The sequence below is a fragment of the Lepidochelys olivacea genome (assembly GCF_965140295.1).
Source record: "Lepidochelys olivacea isolate rLepOli2 genome assembly, chromosome: 4".
NCBI classification, from domain to species: domain Eukaryota; kingdom Metazoa; phylum Chordata; order Testudines; family Cheloniidae; genus Lepidochelys; species Lepidochelys olivacea.
The window spans coordinates 95238111-95256164 of record NC_140414.1 but is presented as its reverse complement, the minus strand read 5'-3'; the positions used below and the strand labels follow the sequence as shown (position 1 = coordinate 95256164).

The window sequence follows — 18054 nt, the reverse complement described above, 5'->3', positions numbered from 1 at the left end:
CACACCAATTGCAAATCTAACAGTGGTAGCTAAATGGACCATATGGAGACACTTTTGATTTTTGTCACCTCTTAAAGGTTACTTTCTTGTGTACTCACTTGTAATTTCCCCAAGATAACAGCATCTGCTGTTGCGAGACCTACAGTGGATACAGTAAGATTCAAGTGCTTCAGCCAAGCATTGTAAGGTTTTTTCTTTTTGTAGGGTGCAGCGTGTTTTCAGTATGGCTGGAAAAAGTCCCAGTCCTGCAAACAGTTAGTTATATGTACAACCTTATTCATGAAAATAATCCTGTTGTGTTTAATGGCAGCTGCCTACATGAGTGAAATTACACTCATGCATAAGTATTTGCAGTATCTGGGCCGAAATATTTGCAGTCCAAAAGACATGGGCTCTGATTTGATTCTCTGATTTCAACAGGAGACTTTCACATGCAATGAGAAATTTTACTTGTCACTTTATGCTTAGAACTCAACACCTATTTTGAGGAATGTATACTTTAGTGTTGCCTTATACCAATTAAATATAGTTTTGGAAACTCAAGTAGTAGTAAGTCCAACCCAACTGATTCAGGCCTAAAGGCTGAACATAACTAAAATACCTGAAATACAACACGCCCTATGTTAGCAAACCTGAGATTTAAAAAAATAATAAATGTTAGGTTCTTGTTATTTCTCTGCTGATTTCTCAGCTTCTAGTGTGCCCTCATGTAATATTTTCAAGCTTTTCACCACAACCATGAAATCTAGAAACTTAATTTTGTTTTAAATAAAAGCTGAGAGTCTCTCATAAGCACTTGCCTCCAGGTTGGGCGTAAAGAAAAACATCAAAATATTGTGAAAGTCATGATAAAATCATGAGAGCTGGCAACACTAAAAAATGTGACCCGGCTGAAACTTTAGCTGCTAATCTGTCTTCAGAACTGATTCATTGGCATTTATAAAAATTTGTAATGTTAGTTATGCCCCAGTTGGGGTATCCAATTAGTATGAATGAAAATTATTTCCTTAGTCATTGAGTGTTTCTTTAAAACAAAATACCAAGTTCTTTCTTGAAAGTTGTTAATAAATGAACACATATGAAGATAAACCTTTTTTTTTTTTAACTGCTTAAAACTGACCAGCTGTCCTCGTTTGGTTCAGTGTGTGTGATCCAGGAACCTCTTGGTGCCAATTGGTGGAGGGCACAGGGAATGCATAGGATTTTACAGGGATCCCTGGGTCAGACATGTCCATATCAAATTAACCAATGGGTGGTATGTAAGGTCTCTATCAAGAGCCAGTAGCCCAGTGATCATTATAATCATTCTGAAATGCTATGTACGATAATATTTAAGAAGTTATGTATCCACACTGGAAATTCTTCTTTGAGTGCTGGTCCCTGTGTGTATTCCACTGTGGGTAGGCATGTGATCCATGAACCTGGAGCTGGAGTGTTTTGAAAGCAGTGTCCATTGGTCTACACATGCGTCCTGTCTCACCTCATGCCTCTGACTGAGGAGATAAAGGTTGGAGTGGACCAACCATTCCCCAGTTCCTTCTCACCACTGCATGATCTTGGTCCAGTGTCCAAAACTCCAGTGTCCAAAGCTTTGGTTTTATTCCTTTATCTGTGAACATATATATAGATATCTGTAAATTGGTTTTAGAAGTTTTTACAGTTTCAAGTTTTATCTGATAGTTTTTAATGTTTTATAGTTAGCCTCCCTGACCTGGGGAGCCCCCTTCCCCCTCTATTACCCTGCTTTGGGTATTGGACTATGCCCAGGACTTGGGGCTTCAAAATCTGTGCTTCCTGCCCAGGCTCCTTCTCCATCAGTGATGAGTACCAATGCTGTCTGTACTGCCTTGAGGAAGCCCACTTTGTAGCAAGGTGCACTATCTGTAGTTCATTCCTCAGTTGCACCTGGAAAGGGCGGGAACTTTGCCTTAGGAAGCACCTAATGGAAAAGACCTTAAGGCCACTGTCAGACTCAGGCCAGGGGACCCACCCTGTACAGCCAGACTCTGCAAGGAGTGCGCTTCCTGCCACAATGTTCAACTCAAGAGTGAGGAAGTCCACACCCACAGATTCCTCAGCAGGGTTTTTGGTGGAAGAGCAGGGAGCCTGCCTAAATCAAGCAAGTCTCATTAGAGATTCCAGGGAGGGTGGCACTGAAGCAGAGGGGAACTGGTGGCTGAATAAGTGCAAAGGTTCAAGGAGGATTTAAAGCAGGGGTGGGCAAACTAGAGGCTGCGTCCAGCCCATCAGACCTTTTAATCTGGCCCTTGAGCTCCATTGCCCCACTCCAGCCAGGAATCAGGGTCGGGGGTTTGTCCCACTGCTCCCGCCTGGCACTCCCGTGTGTTCGTGACTGCCGTGAGGGCACACATGTTATCCAGCTGCACAAACCAGACATGCCTCATGTGCCATCAGAGCCTGGAACGTGCAAGCCCACATGCCTGCTGCTTGTTGGCTTAGGTGACTCTGATGTTTTAGTAGTGTTAATTTTCCATTATTGATGAGAAAACAGAGTAGTTGGCCAGGGAGTGCTCAGTGGTGGTTTTCAAAGTTGTGGGGTGTTGGGACCTACATGGGAGGAGATTTCTGAGAGCAGGGGGCTGGTGAATCTCGATAAGTTCCAGTGACTGGAATCTGGTGCCCAACAAGTCAAGGCTAGAGAGAGAGGGCGTGGAAAGGGGGTAAATTGAGTTTAATTATTATAATACATTGTTATGATGTGGTGTATTTATAATAGTAGTTAAAGTTTTATATTTATTTCCACTAAAATGTATCTTTATTAAATAAAGTTTATTTGAGTATCTCTGAATTGTTAATTTCATGAGCATTCATGGCCCACCATACAATTTCCGTACCCAGATTTGGCCCTCAGGCCAAAAAGTTTGCCTACCCCTGATTTGAAGTCTGTGCTAGGGATGGTGCAGCAAAACCTCACAAAAAGCCACACAGCTCAGAATCTTTTTTTTTTTTTTTTATTAATTAAACCTCTCTGTCTAGTTTTCTTGAACCTGTTTAATATTCATTGTTGAAAACAACTTGACCTATTTTCCACCAACATTTGTTGTAATGGGTTATTGCAGGGATCAGCAACCTTTGGCCCGCGGTCCGCCACAGTAAGCCCCCTGGCAGGCCGGGCCGGTTTGTTTACCTGTCCCGTCCGCAGGTTCGTCTGATCGCGGCTCCAAGTGGCCGTGGTTCGCTGCTCCAGGCCAATGGGGGCCCCAGGAAGCAGAAGGGGTGAGGGATGTGCTGGCCTATAGGTTAACCAGTGGCTAACTCTACTGCATCAATATAAAGGGTGAGCTATAAGCCAGGAACTTCTTGGTGCCAACTGTTAGCGGGCATAGGGAATGCATAGAGTTTTTATAGGGATTCCTCGGGTCAGATATATGCATATTAAGTTCACCAAAGGGTGGCATGTAAGGTCTGGATCAGGAGGCAGTAGCCCACTTGTCATCATAATAATTTCAAAATTTATGTACAGATAATATTTAATGGGTTATGTATCTATACTAGAAATTGTGTTCTCAAATCTTTGGAGTTAAGGCAGGTAACCAAGAGGTGCCATGTCTTAAACGGGTTACTTTCAAACAGTAGGTACAGACGCTTATCTTTCTGTCTGGTCTTGGGTAGTGAGCATTGTAAGTCTCACAATGGAAGACTGTCTGCATACTGAGCATGAGACCAGTCAAAATCTACAGAAGAGGAAATTTACAGGAAAAAATAAACAGCAGGAGGGGATCCTATTTACTAGTAAAGACAATAGATTGTGGGGGGATATATCTGAGAACTAAGAGGATGCTCTCGTTCCTTCATCTAGGAGACAAGCTATGTAAACACAAACACATATACCACTTGAAGCACATTAGACATGAGAGGATCTTGTTAATTAAGTCTAGGTTCTAGAATGCCTGTTACAATTTTATTTTATATGTAACTAATTGTTTCCAATACTACTACTTGCTGTCACTTGAATCTCTATACTTTTTAAAATAAACTTCTACTCATTTTCACTATAAACTTATCTAAACGGAGCAGTTATCTAAGATGTAATTAGTAAGCTGGGGTGTTCTGCTTATTTGGGAGCAGCAAATCTGTGAATACTGCGAATGTCCAGTGGACCAGGAGCTGGACACGCCAGGTGAATGCTCAGAGGGCTTGGGGGTTGGAGTGTGTCTATCGCTATGCGTTCTGTGACATGTAGAGACATGACCTATATTACATATGCATTTAGGGCTCAGTTGTGCCCAGCCCTGCACAGGAGGAGGGTGGGTGAGAGGTTGCAAGGAACATCTCTTCCCCTTGTATCCTCTGGTAGAGCTAAGTAGAATGGCAATCCCTGTGCTTCCAGCAGCACAAGGATTGCTCCAAGCTAGTTCCACTACTACTGCTAACCTCTCCAAATGAGACAGAGAGAGGCAAAAAGGGGCGGGAGAGGCATCTTGTTGCCCTGCTTCTGCATCAGTCAGCAGAGCTGGCCACACATGAGAGAGTACACCAAGCATGATGCACTGGCCATGCTCCCACTGTGCTCCACGAAGCATTGTACCTGCCTGAGGCATAAGGTTTCTAGCATTTCCCACTGGGGTGGGGTGGCTCTGCAGCACTCCCTACTGTAGGCTCTGTTGTAATGCTTAGATTGGTTTATCCTTCCTATCTTTCAGCCATTTCTTGATGTAGCCTTACTCAAACGAGTGTGGTGGGCAATACTTACAGAAGAATTAATTGATTGATTGATTTAATTGGGGATTGGTCCTGCTTTTGAGCAGGGGGTTGGACTAGATGACCTCCTGAGGTCCCTTCCAACCCTGATATTCTATGATAAGAATTCATGTCTTTTTTTTTACCTTTGGCAAACTTAAAATGTCCAAGGGAATATTGCTGGAAATTCTTTCCTCGTTTTGCATGTTTTCTACTAACCACTCTCTTGAATGCATACATACAGAAATGTTTTTTGTTTTAAATCTTTTTGTATGGTTTTAATGAGAGTTACTTTGTATATATGGTACAAAACAGGTCACTCCAGTCAAATCGTCTCGGTCAAAAAGACACATTTCCTCTGCTGGCACAATTGAATCAATCAATCTTGATGCGGTCCCCCAGGCAATCGCTCGTCTGGACAACAGCGCGGCTAAGCACAAACTCTCCATAAAGCCAAAAAAACAGAGGCTGTCAAGAAAACACAGAAGATTAACAAAGGTATTGAACTGATTTGGGTTGTCAAATGATGAGATGAGATGGTCTGCTTTAGAAACTGTAGTAAGTACTCACAAAATAGTTGCAACTGAAAATAACAAGATGAATGGTAGGTATGATGCAGGTACAGACCTGGCTGGGTAACACCGGGGAGATCTTTGGGAAACTTTCACAACGTTGACTTTGTCTTCACTGCAAAACGAGGCATGTGGTTTTTATATTGAGAGAACTCAAGATAGCTGTCTGAATGTAAAGTTCTAGTGGAGACAAGGGACAGGTAGTGTTTAGCTCCGTGTAGCTATCTGGGGCTGATGATGTGCTGCACCCATCCAGGAGAGTTCCAGGAGGCACTGTGAGGGTGCAATGTGCTCTCTTCTCCACAATCAGCCAGCTTCATTGACCTGTGTGGAGGGAGGGTGGGCCATGGTCCTTTCTCTTTTCCCTTCCTCACTCCCTGTGCACCCTTCCCATCCTGGTGTGCCCCTGCCATAATCTGGCCATTGGGCTTCCAAAAGAAATACTTCACAATCCAAACAACGATAGGAAAGGAATGACGGAAGGAGCCCTACGTCTCTCCCACACTGTCTTCCCTCCTCTCCAGGAACCCGAAAGAGGCCAGTGGGCAGCTTCCCTGGAGTTAACAGGAATTTCCAGATAAGGGAGGGTAGGTGGGGCAGGGAGGGAGCTGCTGGGCTAAGACATTTATTCACGGGAGGACAGCAGGACAGAAAAAAGAGCCCAGCCACCCCTTTGTTTTGCTCTGTCTATTCCCTCATCCTCTCTCCCTTCTGGTGAGAAACGTGTTGGCCCAGCATCTCCTTCCCCCTCAACTAACAGAAGGCATTTTAATGGTAATGGTGTTGTCTGAGGAGCTGCAGAGTCTTGGTGAGCCTGTTATGTCTACGGAAGGTCCATGTAGCTGGGAGGAAGCACGCCCTGTACTGGGCAGAGAGTGAGTCAGCTGCTTGCCTAGAACCAGCAAGACTCCTGAAGTGGCGTGTGGAGCTGACATGCAGGAAACAAATTGGCAGTCAGAAAGAGGCAGCGGCGAAGGACTTCATACAGCTTCTGCAGGTATTGCAGCTTAGTAAAAGCTGTTGATAGAGACGGAAACGTGGAATCAACAGGAGACTGAGGGTACATCTCCACTGCAGCTGGGAACCTGCTTCTCAGCTTGGGTAGACAGACACATGCTAACTCTATTTGAGCTAGCACACAGCAAAATAGCAGAGTAGCCAGGAGTAGCTCTGGCTAATGGCCTGATACAAACCCGTCTGGAACCTCTGGGTACATACTTGGGTGGCTAGTCCAAGCTGCCGCTTGTGCTACCTCCCGACTACAGTGCTATTTTTAGTACATTAGCTTGAGCAGAGCTAGCACATCTGTCTACCCAAGCTGGGAAATACGCTCCCAGCTGCAGGGTAGACATACGGTCCCTGAAACAAACAAAATACCTCTTGTACCACTAACCCACCTCATGGTATCCCATTTAATCGCAATGGCTACCTTCATTAAGCAGCAGTCATCACACCTCTCCACTAGCATAGAAAAGCTAGGGATCTCCAGGTTTTTCATGATTTTTAGGTAGCTCCCAGATTTCTGCATTGGAACCACCAGCGTGGGGAGCCCCAACTAACTGGGGTTTAGCCAGGCAGAAAGTAGCAGCCAAGCAGCATTTCCTTTACCATTGTTCCTCCTGTCCTTGCCGTCACCACACAGCTGCTCTCTGCAGGGCTGCATGCTCATTGTGTGGAAAGAGCCTGCCCTGCAGAGAGAACTGACACAGACAATGCTTTTGACCAGATGCTTAATGTTTTTGAGCCTTAACAGAACAAATTCTGGAGCTTACAAAGTGGTTAAATGTGGGACAGTGCTGGAAATGTGAATGTCACATTCTAAAATCTATTCACATCATGGGTGGCCAAAGAGAGGCCCGTGGGCCGGGTGAAGCCCCTGTGTGATTGTGGCCACCTTCATGTGGCCTGTGGTGACTACAGATCCCAGCATACAATATTCCCCAATGAGCCCGGTGGCCTCCTTAGCTTTTGGCTTTGGTGGTCTGTATCAGTACGCTCTGCGCTTCAGACCCAGTTTTATGGTGAGGGTGGCTGCTGCCTACTCCATTTTACACAAATCAGCGTGGCCCTTAGACTTCCCTGAAGGTGCTGCTGCAGGTCTTGGTTAGTCAGAATTTGGGCACCATTGATTTACCTGCATTAGTGTAAACTGTGATTTATTATTTAGTATTACCATGTTGTTGGTGCCAGGATGTGTCCTTTCTTTTACAAAATATCACTCCTGTAAAGTGGTGAAGCAGATCAACCCACATGTTGTTCAGTTACTCTAATATGTCCTGGGTTATGATACTGTAACTCATGAGTTAGTGTGTGTAGTCTCTGTACTCAAATACAGTAAAAATATGACTTTCTAACAAAGGACGAAAATAAAATGATCTATATCTCAAGCCAATTGTTAAAAAATAGAGACTAGTCAGTTTGCAACTGATCAGTTCACCATTCTGTACAGTGAAGAAAGGGAACAATAACCAATATTAAGTAACTCTGCTTTTGTTTCCCAACATTAGGAGTCACAAAGCGTAACAGTGACAGAGTTTGAGCAAGAAAACCCAGAAACCCCCCAGTACAGAGAGAGATACCCAGATGACCATGGGCGCATTGCCACAGCGAAGCCAACCCAGAACAGAGAGGGCCGAAAGCATCTTGAGTTAGCAGATGAGAAAAGAAAGCAAGAAGATCACTGGAGAATCCTCGAGGCTGAAGAGAAAAGACAAATGGCAGAAGCAGAGGGAAAAAAACATTTGGAAGAACAAAGATGCCAGGAAATTGAAGAGATGCAAAGGCAACAGGAGAGAAAGCATTGTGAGAAAGAGAAAAGGCAGCATCTCCTTAAGGAGGAGAAATATTTGAAAATAAAAGAGCAGAGGCACCAGGAGGAGGAGAAAAGTCAAGAAGAAGAACGGAGACAACAGGAACTGGAGGAGCAGAAAAGACTGGACGAACGGAGACAACAGGAACTGGAGGAGCAGAAAAGACTGGACGAATGGAGACAACAGGAACTGGAGGAGCAGAAAAGACTGGACGAAAGGAGACAACAGGAACTGGAGGAGCAGAAAAGACTGGACGAACGGAGACAACAGGAACTGGAGGAGCAGAAAAGACTGGACGAACGGAGACAACAGGAACTGGAGGAGCAGAAAAGACTGGACGAACGGAGACAACAGGAACTGGAGGAGCAGAAAAGACTGGACGAAAGGAGACAACAGGAACTGGAGGAGCAGAAAAGACTGGACGAAAGGAGACAACAGGAACTGGAGGAGCAGAAAAGACTGGACGAAAGGAGACAACAGGAACTGGAGGAGCAGAAAAGACTGGACGAAAGGAGACAACAGGAACTGGAGGAGCAGAAAAGACTGGACGAAAGGAGACAACAGGAACTGGAGGAGCAGAAAAGACTGGACGAACGGAGACAACAGGAACTGGAGGAGCAGAAAAGACTGGACAAACGGAGACAACAGGAACTGGAAGAATGGAGACGAGTGGAACTGGAGGAGCAGAAAATAAAAGAACTGGAAGAACAAAGGTGTCATGAGATTGGAAAACAGCATCAGGAGGAAGAAAAAAAGAGACAAGAGGAACAAAAAAGACAAGAATTGGAAGAACAGAGACAAGAATTTGAGAAAAGGCATCTTCAGGCTGAAGAGAAGTTGCAGCAGGAGGAAGAAGCTAAGAGACTGGAAGAACAAAGCCAGCATCAGAAGGAAAAAAAGAAGAGACAAGGAGAACAAACTCTACAAAAACTGGAGAAGCAAAAGACACAAGAAGAACAAAAAAGACATGAGCCAGCAGAACAAACACCCCTGGAGAGTGAAGAGAGAGAACAACAGGGGAAATTTAAAATAAGGCAAGAGGAATCAAATGAACAAGAACTGAAAGAACAGGCAGAAATACACGTGGATGGACAACAGCATTTGGAAAAGCAAAAAGAACAAGAGCAAGCCTTAAGACAGCAACAGGTCAAAGAAGAAGTGTGTTCTGGGGATGCTGGTAGTGAATCTATGGAGAAGCAGCTTCAAGAAGAATCAAACCAACAAAAAACAAAAGAGTCACAGAAAGGGAAAGAAACAGTGCTTGAAAAGCTAACACCAAAACAGAAGAGAGAAGTCGAAGCTCAGGAGCAGAAGACAGGTGAAGAACTAAGGTGGCAGGAAGTAGATGAAAGGCAGGCTATGCACAGACCATTCACATTTCAAGTGTCATCGGGAGAGAAACAGATCATATTTGAAAAAGTGAATTTGAGCCCCGTTACTCCTGTCAAAGAGGCAGCACACCTTTCTGCCCTCAAAGAATCCAAGACCCACAAATTTAGCAAAGGTTCTCCTGCACTTCCCTACTCTTTGTGTGTCCCACACACAGCTATTTTGGTTACTGGAGCACAGCTTTGTGGCACTGCCGTAAACCTGAATCAGATCAAAGATACAGCTTGTAAGTCTTTACTTGGTTTGACAGAAGAAAAAATAAACCTGGATTTTCCCCCACCAGAAAACACCCAGAAAACTACTCTTGATTCCAAATCTAGCCGCAGTAAAATGAAGTATACACAGGAGACATTGAACAACCAGGATGTATTAGCTGAATGGGCTTCTATTAGATCTAGAATCCTAAAGAGTGCAGAAAACAGCAAGCTAAATGAAAAAGACCGAGTAAGTGTCTGTAGATACAGTGATGACTGGACTCCCAAAGGACGAGGTGCTTCCCATGCCAATTTAAGGAAAACACTTTCTGCGAATGCAAAATTTTCCATAACACCAGCATGGCAGAAATTTTCAGAAACCGCAAAAGCCAGTGCAGATGCTGAGAGTGCCTGTGGTACAGAAGGTACTGAACCAGAGAACACAAGAAAAAAGACAGATTCATCCAATGATGCAAATGATGATGTGGCTGCTCGCAATGACACTCCAGCTTGTAAAGATAATGTGACTGAAATGGCAACAAAGAGTGAAACACACCTTGAAATGGCAAACTACACAGAAGGCTATAAGTTTGCCAAAGATCTTCCATCTTTCCTTGTTCCAAGCCTCTCTCATTCTTCAGGAAAAGAACTGCCCCCATCAGAATCTCCAGCTACTTTGGAAAGTCAGCAGAACACTGGTACAAGAAACCTGGATAAAACAGCACCACATGAAGAAGAAAATGTTTCTCCATTTGGGATAAAGTTAAGAAGGACAAATTACTCCTTACGTTTTCACTACGATCAACAGGCGGAGCAAAAGAAAAAGAAAAGATACAGTGCAGGAGATAGTTTTGATGGTGTACCTGCCCCACTATTTACAACAGAAAGTGGAAAAGAAACCATTAATACCACTCTAAAAGACAATATATCCCCTAGCCTAGAGAGAAGGGATGCCACTGTTAATGTTTTAAAAGACTCTTCAAATAATGTTTCGGAGAACTCAGACACAACAGTTACACTTCTATTCCCATCGACCAACAGCCAGATTCCTTTACCTAGTCATGAGAAACCTGTGTGTAAATCGTCACTCCAACAAAAACCTGCATTAGCTCCAAAGCCCACAAACCAGACCCCGCCATCCTCTCCTCTCTCTAAAAGGAACAGATCAAACTTAGCTGACACATTAGGTCAAAAGACGGCTAAACCAGAGTTAGACACCACCTGGAAAAAAGAAGACAGTAAAGTGAACGTGATGCACTCACCAGCACAGAATGAGAACAAAAATGAAGAGGAAGAAACCAGAGAAAAGAAGTCATTTTTCCCATCTATCACCATGCCATGGAGAGAGAAAGCTGATAAAAAGGCTGAGCCACTGAAAAAAGGTAGGCAACATGAAAGTGTCACATGTAACTATGGGCCATGTTTCCAGAATGAGAGGCTGGAGGTTTGTGTGCAGAATTTTGGCCTTAAATGTAGACTATTATTAATCCTTATTTGGCCTGGTAACAACTTAGTGCAAGTGGTGTACAAATAAATCAGGAGACTAATTCCAGTCACAACTAGCTTACAGTCTAGTTTAGACACAGACAAAACAGATCAAACATAAATAATAAGTGATATACTGGTGTGTCTGGTAGTGGCAATCTAGACATCTAATTGTGATCTCTCAAGGAAGTGTGTTTTAAAGAAGCAATTGAAGTCTCTTGTTCAGTCAGGAGATATGCATATGGATGGAGGCCCCCTTAATATTTTTAATTAAATAAATACTACTGGGAATTGTGTGATTATGGGAGACTTTAACTTCCCAGATATAGATTGGAAGACAAGTGCTACTAATAATAGTAGGGCCCAGATTTTCCTGGAGGTGATAGCCAACAGATTTCTTCACCAAATAGTTGCTGAACCAACAAGATGTAATACCATTTTAGATTTGGTGATTTTAGATTTAGATTGGTGAGTAGTGAGGACCTCGTAGAAGAACTGGTTGTAGAGGACAACCTTGGTTCAAGTGATCATGAGCTAATTTAGTTTAAACTAAATGGAAGGATAAACAAAAATAGATCTGCAATTAGGGACCTTGATTTCGAAAGGGCAAACTTTAAAAAATTAAGGGAATTAGGAAGTGGACTGAACTGAAGAACTCAAGGATCTGAATGTGGAGGAAGTTTGGAATTACTTTAAGTCAAAGTTGCAGAAACTATCTGAAGTCTGCATCCCAAACAAGGGGAAAAAATTCATAGGGAAAGGTTGCAGACCAAGCTGGATGAACAAGTATCTCAAACAAGTGATTAAGAGAAAGCAGAAAGCCTACAAGGAATGGAAGAGGGGATGAATCAGCAAGGAAAGATACCTCTTGGAGGTCAGAAAGTGTAGGATTAAAGTGAGAACAGACAAAAGCCAAGCAGAGTTGGACCTTGCAAAGGGAATTAAAATCAATAGTAAAAGGTTCTATAGCCATATAAATAAGAAGAAAACAAGGAAAGTGGAATTGCTAAACACTGAGGATGTGGTGGAGATTAAAGATAAACTAGGCATGTCCCAACATCTAAACAAATACTTTACCTCAGTTTTTAATTAGGCTAATGAAGAACTTAGGGGTAGTAGCAGGGTGGCTAATGGGAATGAGAACATAGAGGTAGAAGTCAAAGTCAAACTCAAACAGTTTATGGTGACTAAATTGGGAGGTCCAGATAATCTCCATCCAAAAATATTGAAGGAACTGGCACATGAAATTGCAAGCCCAATAGCAAAGATTTTTAATGACTCTAAACTCGGACATTGTACCCTCTGACTGGAGAATTGCTAATATTGTTCCTATTTTTTTAAGAAAGAGAGAAAAAGTGATCTGGGAAACTACACACTTGTTAGTTTGACCTCAGTTGTATGCAAGGTCTTGGAATAAATTGTGAAAGAGAAAGTAGTTAAGGACATAGAGGTTAACAGTAATTGGGATAAAATTCATCATGGTTTTACAAAAGGTAGATCATGCCAGACCAACCTGATCTCCCTCTTTGAGAAGATAACTGATTTTTTTAGACAAAGGCAATCCAGTAGAGCTCATCTACCTGGATTATAGTAAGACATTTGATACAGTTTCACATGAGAAATTATTAGTGAAATTGGAGAGGATGGGGATTAGTATGAGAATTGAAAGATGGATAAGGAACTGGCTCAAGGGAAGACTACAACAGGTCATACTGAAAGGTGAACTGTCAGGCTGGAGGGAGGTTACTCAGGATTGCTCTTGGGACCAATCTTATTTAGCGTTTTTATTACTGATGTTGGCACAAGAAGTGAGTGTACTAATAAAATTTGACACAAAGTTGGGAAGTATTGGCAATACGGAGGAGGACTGGAATATCATAACAGAAGATCTCAATGACATTGTAAACTGGAATAATAGAAACAGGATAAAATTTAATATTGCGGAATGAAAGGTCACACATTTAGGGACTAACAAAAACATTTGTTATAAGCTAGGGACATATCAGTTGGAAGTGACAGTGGAGGAGAAAGACCTGGGTGTATTGGTTGATCACAGGATGACTAAGCTGCCAGTGTGATGTGGCTGTGAAAAAAAGCCTAATACAGTCCAAGGATGCATCAGGCGAGGTATTTCCAGTAGAGACAGGGAAGTGTTAGTACCATTATACAAGGCACTGGTGAGACACATCTGGAATAGTGTGCAATTCTGGTCTCCCCTGTTTAAGAAAGATGAATTCAAAGTGAAATATGTGCAGAGAAGGGCTACTTGGAGGCTCCAAGGAATAGAAAACCTATCTTATGAGAGGAAACTTGTTTAGCCTAAACAAAAGAAGGCTGAGGGATATATGATTGCTCTCTATAAATACATCAAAGGGATAAATACCAGGGAGGGAGAGGAGTTATTTAAGTTAAGCGCCAATGTGGACACAAGAACAAATGGATATAAACTGGCCAACGAGTTTAGACTTGAAATTAGGAGAAGGTTTCTAACCATCAGAGGAGTGACGTTCTGGAACAGACTTCCAAGGGGAACAATGGGGGGCAAAAAACCTTCTGGCTTCAAGGCTGAGCTTGATAAGTTTATGGAGGGGATGGTATGGTGAGACTGCCTACAACGGCATGTAACTGATCTGTGATTGCTAGCAGCAAATATATCCAGTGGCCAGTGATGGGATACTAGATGGGGAGGGCTCTGAGTTACTACAAAGAATTATTTCCCAGGTGTCTGACTGGTGAGCCTTGCCCACATGTTCAGGGTCCAACTCAGGTCGGCAACCTTTCAGAAGTGGTGTGCCAACTCTTCATTTATTCACTGTAATTTAAGGTTTTGCGTGCTAGTAATATATTTTACATTTACAAGGGCCGACGGACGGAACCCCAGACTGGCAGCGGGCTGAGCGGGGCCAGCAGCTGGGACCCCGGCTCACAGGGGCTGGCGGATGGAACCCCAGACTGGCATAGGGGGCAGCGGATAGCCCACTGCCGGCCTGGGGTTCTGTCCATCCAGGCCGGCAACAGGCTGAGTGGGGCTGGCGACCAGGACCCCAGGCTGGCAGCAGAGTGCCATTGTAAATCAGCTCGCATGCTGCCTTTTGCATGCGTGCCATTGGTTGCCGACCCCTGGTCTAACTAATCACCATATTTGGGATTGGGAAGGAATTTTTCCCTGGGTCACATCGGCAGAGACCCTGGGGTTTTTTTGCTTTCCTCTGCAGCATGGGGCATGGGTCACTTGCAAGTTTAAACTAGTGCAAATGGTGGATTCTCTGTAACGTGAAGTCTTTAAACTAGGGCTGTCAATTAATTGCAGTTAACTCAAGCAATTAATGCAAAACAGATTAACTAGATTAAAAAATTATTTTTGATTAATCGCCATTTTTATTGCACTATTAATAATAGAATACCAATTTAAATGTTCAAATATATTAATTTCAATTACAACACAGAAGTGTACAACACTATACAAAGTGTACAGTGCTCACTTTATAGTATTATTTTAATTATCTTTTTACAGTTCAAATATTTGTAAACAAAAGAAATAGTATTTTCAGTTCACCTCATACAAGTACTGTAGTGCAATCTCTTTATCATGGAAGTGCAACTTACAAATGTAGAATTAATTTTTGTTACATAACTGCACTCAAAAACAAAACAATGTAAAACTTGAGAAACTACAAGTCTACTCAGTCCTACTTCAAGTTCAGCCAAGTTTGTTTACATTTACGGGAGATATTGCTGTCCGCTTCTTATTAACAGTATCACCTGAAAGTGAGAACAGGTGCTCACGTGGAACTGTTGTAGCCCACGTTACAAGGTATTTATGTGTCAGATATGCTAAATGTTCGTATGCCCCTTCATGCTTCTACCACCATTCCAGAGCACATGCTTCCATGTTAAAAAAAAATATGTCAATTAAAATTGTGACTGAACACTGTGGGGGAGAATTGTATGTCTCCTGCTCCATGGTTTTCTGCCATATATTTTGTGTTATGGCAGTCTCAGATGACAACCAAGCAGATGATGTTCTATTTAAGAACACTTTCACTGCAAATTTGACAAAATGCAAAGAAGGTACCAATATGAGATTTCTAAAGATAGCTACAGCACTTGACCCAAGGTTTAAGAATCTGAAATGCCTTTCAAACTCTGAGAGGGACTAGGTGTGGAGCATGCTGTGAGAAGTCTTAAAGAGCAACACTCCAATGCGGAAACTACAGAACCCGAACCACCAAAATCAACCTTCTGTTGGTGGCATCTGACTCAGATGATGAAAATGAACATGCATTGGTCCGCACTGCTTTGGATCGTTATCAAGCAGAACCAGTCATCAGCATGGAAGCATGCCCTCTGGAATGGTGGTCAAAGCATGAAAGAGCATACAAATGTTTAGTATATCTGACACATAAATCCTTGCAATGCTGGCTACAACAGTGCTATGCGAATGCCTGGTCTCACTTTCAGGTTACGTTGTAAATAAGAAGCAGGCAGCATTCATAGAATCATAGAATATCAGGGTTGGAAGGGTCCTCAGGAGGTCATCTAGTCCAACCCCCTGCTCAAAGCAGGACCGATTCCCAATTAAATCATCCCAGCCAGGGCTTTGTCAAGCCTGACCTTAAAAACTTCTAAGGAAGGACATTGCACCACCTCCCTAGGTAACGCATTCCAGTGTTTCACCACCCTCCTAGTGAAAAAGTTTTTCCTAATATCCAACCTAAATCTCCCCATTATCTCCTGTAAGAATAAACAAACTTATTTGTCTTAGTGATTGGCTGAACAAGAAGTAGGACTGAGTGGACTTGTAGGCGATAAAGTTTTACATTCTTTAATTTTTGAGTGCAATTATGTAAAAAAAAATCTACATGTGTACGTTGCATTTTCATGATAGAGACTGCACTACAGTACTTGTATGAGGTGAATTGAAAAATATTATTTCTTTTATCATTTTTACAGTGCAAATATTTGTAATCACAAATAATAATATAAAGTAAGCACTGTACACTTTGTATTCTGTGTTGTAACTAAAGTCAATATATTTGAAAATATAGAAAATATCCAAAAATATTTAAATAAATGGTATTCTGTTATTAACGTGTGATTAAAACTGCAAATAATCATGACTTTTTTTATCTCACAATTAATCACAATTAATTTTTTAATTATTTGGCAGCCCTACTTTAAGCCATGATTTGAAATCTGCGGTTAGTGGTTATTACAGGAGTCGGTAGGCAGGGCCGGCCCACAACATTTTGGCACCTCAGGCGGGGAGCTCAAATGACACCCCCATGTCCCCTTGCTTGGGCCAAAACTTTGAAAGGTCTCAATTATGCCTTCTTCCTGTTCTACTCTTCTCATGGTACTGCTCTGCTTCCTACCCGAATAAAGGAGAACTAACAACTTAAAATGCCTTGTTCAAAAATTTTAAGTAACACTTAACTTTCAAACGCCTGAACAGCAAATGTAAATTTTCTTGTCTGCATAGTAAACACTGGCATTTTAATCTGTTTGAATAATCAAAGTCGTGCTTTCCGTGCCTTCTTGGTTGCAAAGATTTGAACTGCTTCCTGCTGAAGGTCCACAGTTTGGGCCAGCTCATGCTCTGTTGAGATGGTTGCAAGGCCGACCAGCCTCTCCTGTGTCATTGTGGAGCGTAGATGTGTTTTTATTAACTTCAGCTTGGAGAAGCTGCGTTCTCCACTGGCAACTGTTACAGGAAGTGTTAGAAGTATGCACAGAGCAACAAAAGCATTTGGAAAGAGGGTGGTCATCTTATCTGTGCACATACATTTCAGCAGGATCAACTCCAAAAGCTGTTCTGGAATATATCTTGAAAGGGCTTTCAATTCATCACCTAAATATCACGCATGTCATCATGTGTCAACACTGGCTCTAGTGCCCTGCATTGCTGGTGTAGGTCTTCTTCTGGTATGGTGAAGAGTTTTGGAATATCAAACAACATCCCAAATATACTGATGTGTTCCTTAAGCTGCATGAAACGTTCTTCAACTGACTGTATTGCACAATCTAGCACCTGGTTAAAGAATTCAACTTTGAATTGTTGTTTGAGGTCTCTTATGGGATTATCCCGTGCCTCGTAATCAAAATGTCGTCTTCTTTGGTGACTCTTATATTCTTGAATGGGTGGGAAAATAACTTCAGTGTGAAGTTCCTCTGCCAACTTCTGTGCACTCTTCAGAACGTTTTGAAATCCCTCATCTGACTGGTAAGACTAAAGATATGACTTTGTTTTGTCCAGTTGTTCCATTGCTCCAGATATATATCAAGGTCAACACCTTGGAGTCTCTTGCTTACAACATTTATTTCAAACAGTATGTCATGCCACAACACTAAGCCACACAGAAATTTGAAGTGATGTATGTTTCTGGAGATTCCATTTCCCTCTGACACTGTTCTCCCACGAACAGTTCCTGTCATAGCAGTATCCTCCATAATGGCAACTATGCCATCATCTATCTTCCCAATTTGGTATTTGATAGGCTTTATCGCCTCCACTTGACTTTCCCATCATGTGGCACTCAGTGGTTTCAGTGTCAGAGAGGATGTTCCCAGATGTTGCTTCAAAATTTGCCATTGATGAGAAAAATACATAGATGCTTCGAATTACATTAAAAAATTCAGCAGCCTCTCTAGAAGCTGATGCTGCATCACTGACCACCAAGTTCAATTATGAGAACTGCAGGGAACAAAAAAAGCTCGAGGGTTTAACTCTCAGATCCATGCCTACACTCCTCTATTCTTTCCTCTCATGTTGGCACCATTATCGGAGCCGTGACCTCTCATGTCAGCTGTCACAATTCCCGTAACTTCCAGCGTTTTAAGAAGCACATTTGTCATACCAGCTCCTGTAGTATCATCAATGTCAATACATTCTAGAAAATGCTC

General features: G+C 42.5%; 1 protein-coding gene across 4 annotated transcripts in view; it reads left to right on the top strand.

Annotated features, from left to right (window-relative positions):
• Positions 1-18054, top strand: part of CRACD (capping protein inhibiting regulator of actin dynamics) — a 204572-nt gene that overhangs the window by 171272 nt on the left and 15246 nt on the right. For all 4 annotated transcript variants that reach the window (XM_084625694.1, XM_084625693.1, XM_084625695.1 and 1 more), the window contains 2 exons: positions 5017-5199; positions 7781-11048. In XM_084625694.1, the coding sequence (XP_084481820.1) occupies positions 5017-5199; positions 7781-11048 (3451 nt within the window). The remainder of the gene's footprint in view (positions 1-5016; positions 5200-7780; positions 11049-18054) is intronic.